Here is a 7,075-nt window from a genome sequence, read left to right on the forward strand (position 1 = left end):
AAAAGCACTTCGAAGCACAAGATGCAAGAAATAGTTAAAGTGTTTTTCCATGATTCATTTCAAGTTTTACCAATAATTGATTTTAAAAGCATTGTCACCAAAAACACTTTCAGTCATTTTAAAAACACTTCTAAAGCATGATTTAAAGCATCATTTGTTTTCCATCTCTATTCTATAACAACCTTGGCATAGTACTTATGATATTTTGATGAAAGCTCCATTTGCTCTGAATATATCTAAACATAGCCGAGACTTGTAGCTCATTTGGTAAGCGCATTCACTCACGGCCCACACTATTAGAACAAATACAAGCCTGAATTTTTGGGCTTGCCTAATTTCTTCTTGGGTCGCCTAACATTGTGTTAGAGAAACATCAAGCCCACACCTACAATCCGGAGAAGATGTTTCAAGCCCACACTAAAATGCTTAACGTGGGCTTACATGGATCGAAATGATGTGAAAACTTTGGGCCGAGAAAGGCTCAAGAATGAAAAATGACTTTTGACCATATGATGAGCATGAACGGTTGTGATTAAAATTTAGACAAAAGCCAAATCCTCATCAGTTTTGTTTTTGACAAAACGGCATTCTATCTACTCTAATGTAAAGAACAATGAGACTCAAATTTAAGTGTCGGAGTCGGAGGTCAGATACACTGCACATTACGGCAGTGTATCTGCCCAAATCCTCATCGTTTTTAAATCTGTTTTTCTTTTGACAAAACGATATTCAAATTTACTATAATGCCAAACTTCATTTAAGTCAATGGTCAATTTTACATTCAATTTGGTCAACGAAGGTGCTATGCTGCTAGCTAGAGCCTGTCCCGCAAACCATGGCAACAAATGTTAGATGGCATGAGATCCAAATCATCAGAGTATCCAGCAGCTGCAACTTTGTGAATCCTGCGGTCCTTCGAACCATCGATCCCATACCAGATTTACAGGTCCATTTGTTCTGCAACCAGAACAAATCAAGGATGGAGCATTAGACAATTGCAGCAAGTAACTTGTATTATTGCAGAGTGAGGAGATTGGTTATGGAACTTACAATGGGAGTAGAGGATCCAACCTGCCTTCGACGTAGTGAAGCAATCTAAGTGATATCAACAAAAACAGATCATTGCTCATCATTTTCTTTTGAGTTTATCAGATTTTTCATGCTAGGAACTTAATACTTGGGACAGGGTACTTTATATATGGTTGCTCAAACTTACTCTGAACAAATGGTTGAAACATTTTCGGTTCTTTCGAGCTCTCCCAACTCCTCCTGGATATCAAAGAAATAAAGTAACATCAAAATGTGATCGACTGTTTACAAATACTCACTCAACTATGACCTTCTGCAGTACTTTAAATATGACAACAATGAAGATAATACAATATCAAGCGACACAAGTTTACAAATGTTGCACTAACTAAAAGAAGGAAGAATAAAAAGAGTATATAGACAATGTTAAAACACGAATAAGAAAAAACTCATCCACCTCATGCACATAACAAATGTAAAACGCTTATCTGTTAAATTAGAGCCATGAACTGCATGATTCATTTAAGTAATTAATCACAGAGAGCGCTTATTCTGTCTAAAGGGGTGTTGCTGTGGACCAGAAAGACTGTTTTCTACTTATATATCATTGCCAAGTCTAGCACTAATTCGGATAAGCTACGTATATAGAAATATGAAGGAAAATCTCAAATTGTTAGAACAAAACCTAGGACAATGCAAGGATATGGAACATAAGAAATTCCACAAGAGAAATAAAACAAGCAAACCAGACAATTCATACACGTATACAATCCAAACAACTTTGTTCCAAGTTCTTCGAAGACCGGAAGGTCCCTACAGCATCAATGCTTTGGAAGATGAAAATAAAACTGGACATCAGTTTCACTTGGAAGCCTAAAAACGAGAAATGTGGTTAGCTTTTTCTAAACTTGAGCTATGATAATGTTCCTTTCATACCTTGATTAAATTAAGCATTTGAGGGCTAATAAGGTGACATGATACCACAAAACGAACGCAAAGGAATGTATATAATCAATACATAAAACAACTACTGCTTGCAGTGTGTTTTTTGCAATCTAACCGTCAAACGGATTTTCTCAGAGCCAAAATGTGGTGGTTCAACACATCCCACGTCAAGAACTAAATGATTGTTCAGATAACAATGAACTTTTCGACTACGTTACCATTCACCCCGTTGATCAGCAACGAGTTATATCTAGTGAGTTCTTGCAGTGTGATTTTCCCCTAAAACAGCTCTTAATCCACCCATATGAAAGAAAGCAACTTTAGTTTTCCAGTCAAATGTGCTGTTGACCAAGTCTGCAGCCTATTTGGTAACCTCACCAATTATACAACATCATCACCTCTCCAACAATTTCCCTAAATAAGTACGGAAAAACTGTCAGAGAAAATTGCATCCCTAAATCCCACATTTCCCACAAAATTGGAACTTCTCAATGTTTTGACCGCTCAAATTAAATGTCAAGATTTCAAAGAGAAGGACCAGCGACTCGTTCTTACATTCTTCAACGCCAAAGCCGGAATCATAACATGCAGTCAACCCATTTTCCAAAACCCAGAAATATTTTCTTCCTCAAATAACCAATCCCTAGATAACATGCCTTGGCAAAAATAACCCTCATCCCCTTTTCTTTCACCTTCCCTTTTCTGTAAAGAAAGTTACTTTCTTTACCTTTAACACACAAAGCTGCAAGCTTTTTTTACACAAAACTTGAATTGCAACCTCAAAAGGGGAAAAATAGGAAGTGGGAAATGTTTTACACTGTTTTACAAGTAAGAATTTTCCCGGGAAACAAACAGCATTTAGAGACAGAAAGCAAGTGGCATAGAAAAGGAAGAAACCTGCAAGAACTTAAGTTCTTGTTCGAGGAGGCTGAGTTCGGCGAGAATCCGATGCCTTCCTCTCTTATCAGTGGACCCTCCTCCTCCTCCTCCTCCGACCAAACCACCCGGAGCATCCAGCTGCTGCGCCTGTTCGTCCACCGACGACGCCGTATCGGACGCCATTCTTCTCTTCCAGCTCACGCACGCATTACAAACCCATGTAATGTATCAGCATACAGATCTGGTAGGTGGTGAAGAAAGAGGAAAATTTCGTCCAAGTTCGACTTTTCTCACTCTCTCGTATCTATATTTCAAGCAACAAGCTTTCACCAAAAAAATACAAAAATAAATACCAAGACTTTTGGAGACTCGTGGAAAGACTGTTTCTAACTATCTGTTAATTATTGTTCACTCATTTCATACCATACGTAATGAACAATTTTGACGACCCGTGGAAGGACTGTTTCTGTTAAATATTGTTCATTAGGTCATTTAATCATTTTATTTTTTAATACATGAATATTTTTACACTAAGAAAATAATGAGTTCGGCTAAGCCACATAATGGGTAACCTAATTTGGTATCCAATTCGTCATCCACGAGATTCAAACCTAAAACATCTCACTTTCAAGTAAAAAATAATACCACCAAATCGTAATATTGAATGAGAGCTCATTTAATCCATATTTTAAACTATATAATGTGTTTTCAAGTGGCAAAACAACAGCTAAGAGGCGGCTTTAGCTTTATTTAGAAGTGTTTTTTTTTCCTTCTTCGCCCCATTGTTTTTTTTTTTTTTTTTTTTTTACCAAAATGGTTTCACTTTAAAGTTTACAATAAAATATAAGTGTTTGGCAAAATTTTTAAAAGCAATGACATTCATACAACAGCTTTTAAAAGCAAAAACATCATGTAAGTTGCTTGAATAAAGCTGAGTTTTTAATGAATATTTTCAATTTTGTAAGCCTTCATTAGTTTTTAAAAATGACAATATTTAAACTTTTACACATATTTTTTCGATTGAAAACAAAATAACCGCCACCACCTACTATTGCAAACACTAATATTAAACCATCACTGTCATTACCACCACTACAACCATAACTCCACCATTGCTGGCACCACCGCCACCACTATCATTGTCACAACTAGTGTTATTATTACCACAATCGCCATCGTTGCTGCCACGCCCACCATCACCACCATACCACAATTGCCACCGCAACCGTCACTACCACCATTGTTGCCACCTTGACCACCATTGTTATATCTCTACACCCTAATCATAACAACTGGTAAGAGCACCATACCCTACTCCACCTTTGTCGCTACCATCATCACTACAACCATCACCACCGCCCTCGCCACCACTGTCATTGCCACCACCTTCGCTACCATGGCCATTTTTTTTATTATCTACAAATATAACACTTCTACATTAAAATTTACGAAATCCTTTTACACTGCTTTTTATACTCACAAAACTTTTAAAAATAAAATTTATCAAACGTTTAAATACTTTATTTTACAACTCATTATTCTTCAAACACAGCAGAAGTAGCTTTAAAAAAAAAATTAATGCAGCAATCCCAAATTGCCCTTTCTTGTTAGCTATTTCCCACTTGGAAAAGTGTCTGTCTTCCAGTGGGTCTCTTTCTATTTCCACGTACTTGAATAGGCATCTTCTATGTGTCCACTTATATACATACCACATGTTTTAAGAATAATTGAAAGCAATTGTTATGGCACTCTAAAAATTTTATTTTTACTCTTCATAACAATATTTTCTTTTTTTATATATAGAAAGTTTGAATTGCATAATAAAAATTTTAAAGTGCTACTAACAATTCCTTAATTAAAAATTAAAATAAACTGAATTACCAATTATTGTAGATTGGATTTAGCAAGAGCTTGGAGGATGCAAAAATGGAATCTTGAAGGCAGGGTATATGAGCTAACATTCTTTTTGGTGAAGTACTAATTTGGTCCCTAAATTATCACTTCAGTGAAAATTAGGTCCCTAAATTATTTTTTTTGGTAAAATAAGTCCCTAAAATTCATTAAAAATTGCTAATTTCATCTCTACTATTTTATTCAAAGCTATTTTATCCATTTTTTTTGTTAACTTAGGTCACTTGACATACTTAAGAGTGTAATATTGTCAATTTCTTGCCTATAAGCCCTTAACATTTCATATAAGTTGCGAATGGAACATCTAATTTACCATTCAAAGTTAACTTACACTATTTCTTATGAAAAACTACCAATTTACCCTCCAAAGTTAACTTCATACACTATTTTTTTATGAAAAACTACCAATCTACCCTCCAATGTGTATCACATGCAAATAACTTGATTAAATTGATGGAAAATTGAATATAGTAGCTTCGAATATAATATTAGGGATTTAATTGACAAATTTTTATAATTCAAGGGCTGGTTTTTTTGAAAAAAATTAATAATTTAGGGACCTAATTTTCACTGAAGTGATAATTGAAAGACTAAATTAGCAATTCACACTAAAAAGAAATCCCCGTGACGGGTTATGCTAAACATAATATTTTTTTTTTCTTTTCAGTCTCCAACTTCATTCAATATATTCTTCTCAATCCACGAAAAAAGAGTTTAGAAAACTTCAACATGTTTATAATAAAATCACTTCTGCAACAAACGCTTATGAGCTGAAATGTTTTTTAGAGAAACAATCTTGAAACGGGACCTTAGTCACCAGCTCAATACAAACAATAGCAGTTTATTTCCAGTGGAATTATGAAGCCAGGGTTGTAATAGATGTATTTGATTATAAAAGCCGTTTATCACACAGTAAAATCATCGTACTGCAACTGCAAAAGGCAGACCTTTTAAATTGCATTTGTAAGCCGAAAACGCTCTTCCAGGTAGTCCCCACTGCGGACGGGAGGAAATCTTGGCGGTGATTCTTCACTGCAACAACTTGCCAGACATTCCACGACACAATCTTCATTGGGATCCATGAAGAATGCGACGGAGTAGCGTTCTCGTCCTGCTGGCATCACTCTATGCAGTGTTGACCTGAACAAACAATTAGTCCACCTCTCCAGCATGTCCCCAATGTTGACAATGAATGCCCCATCTATGTGAAGAACATCTTCCCAGACTCGAGGTTGCTTAGATTTGTCCCTACAAACCTGAAGTCCAGGAACTCCATTGGATGCAAGGAGTGTGACCATGCCATAGTCTGAATGAGCAGAAGCACCATATATTTCTTCATCGGTTGATCCCAGCTCACCTGGATAGTGTAAAAGTCGAAGAAAACCCCTTGGTTTATTCAGTGCCCCCACTTTGTCGAAAAAGTCCTCATCTAGGTTTAAAGCCAGGGCAATCAGAGAGCTTAACCTTTTTCCAGCAGACAGGACTTTTCTATAGTACGATTCCATTGTAGGTCTCAAAGATGGAAGGATGTCTTCTGAAGGCCATTTATTCAAATGACTCTGAGTTGGGTCATATAAATTGCCGACGTAATAACTCTCTTTCGAGTCACCTTTGGAGCTGGAAGCGAAGTCGAGGTTTTCGGAAAAGAGTGGGGTGTATCCACTGTGACCACTGTGATGCTTGCGATCCAGTTTCAACTTATCTTCCAAAGGAAGCGAAAAGAAGTTGCTGCTCTGATCGAACACCTCTGCAAACAGCTCTTCCTCGACGCCATGATTCACCAGGTAGAAGAAACCACACTCTATGCATGCCTGACGGATTGAAGCGGCGGAGGAGATAGAATCTGATGAGGACAAGTCAATGATCGGCAGGTTCACTGCCTCCGTCGTCATCTGCTTACTTACTTTTAGACCTCCTGCTTTTCAAAACTCACGACAAAGAAAAGAGATTGGTTCCCTCAACACTCCGACCCTCCCGGCCATTATCGGTATGCTGAAATAATTGTTTCTTCGTTAATTACGAAATTATATGCATAGGAATCACCGATGCATATAACACCAAAGTTCTTGCTTACACAAATTTAACCTATGCATTGATTCTAGTGAAAGAGAATTTGAACCACATTATTACTATTTATTGTGAGGTTAAGCTCATCCCTTTCCTTTAGTGTAAATAATATCGTTTGTTAAAAAAAAAATTTAATTCTTTTTGCAAATGATATTGTAACCTAATCTAATCTATCATTAAAAAAAAACGTTTGAATTTCAATACAGGGGGAACAATTCTCTGACCAACATGTCACTCGGTACTA

At 36.5% G+C, this 7,075-nt stretch overlaps 2 protein-coding genes across 2 annotated transcripts; both read right to left on the bottom strand.

The window, feature by feature from the left end:
• Positions 1–734: 734 nt before the first annotated feature.
• On the bottom strand, positions 735–3,205 carry LOC126588539 (guanine nucleotide-binding protein subunit gamma 1-like). Its single transcript, XM_050253640.1, has 4 exons — positions 2,872–3,205; positions 1,217–1,269; positions 1,051–1,095; positions 735–957 (listed from the first exon to the last, which is right to left on the bottom strand). The coding sequence occupies exons 1-4, from the start codon at positions 3,034–3,036 to the stop codon at positions 873–875; spliced, it is 348 nt and encodes a 115-aa protein (XP_050109597.1). The 5' UTR covers positions 3,037–3,205; the 3' UTR covers positions 735–872.
• A 2,272-nt stretch (positions 3,206–5,477) lies between these two features.
• LOC126590160 (2-oxoglutarate-Fe(II) type oxidoreductase hxnY-like) lies at positions 5,478–6,688 on the bottom strand. Its single transcript, XM_050255694.1, has one exon. The coding sequence runs from the start codon at positions 6,654–6,656 to the stop codon at positions 5,715–5,717; it is 942 nt and encodes a 313-aa protein (XP_050111651.1). The 5' UTR covers positions 6,657–6,688; the 3' UTR covers positions 5,478–5,714.
• Between the last annotated feature and the right edge of the window lie 387 nt (positions 6,689–7,075).

The sequence above is a fragment of the Malus sylvestris genome, chromosome 11 (genome assembly GCF_916048215.2).
Source record: "Malus sylvestris chromosome 11, drMalSylv7.2, whole genome shotgun sequence".
In the NCBI taxonomy this organism is placed as follows: Eukaryota; Viridiplantae; Streptophyta; class Magnoliopsida; order Rosales; family Rosaceae; genus Malus; species Malus sylvestris.

What these genes read in the sequence shown, in the direction of transcription:
- LOC126590160 (XM_050255694.1), bottom strand. Translation starts at nt 6,656, where the DNA reads ATGACGACGGAGGCAGTGAACCTGCCGATCATTGACTTGTCCTCATCA.
- LOC126588539 (XM_050253640.1), bottom strand. Translation starts at nt 3,036, where the DNA reads ATGGCGTCCGATACGGCGTCGTCGGTGGACGAACAGGCGCAGCAGCTG. An exon ending in AAGAACTTAAGTTCTTGCAG is followed by an intron (nt 1,270 to 2,871) that starts GTTTCTTCCTTT and finishes TTTGATATCCAG; the next exon opens with GAGGAGTTGGGAGAGCTCGA. An exon ending in TTGGATCCTCTACTCCCATT is followed by an intron (nt 958 to 1,050) that starts GTAAGTTCCATA and finishes TTCTGGTTGCAG; the next exon opens with AACAAATGGACCTGTAAATC.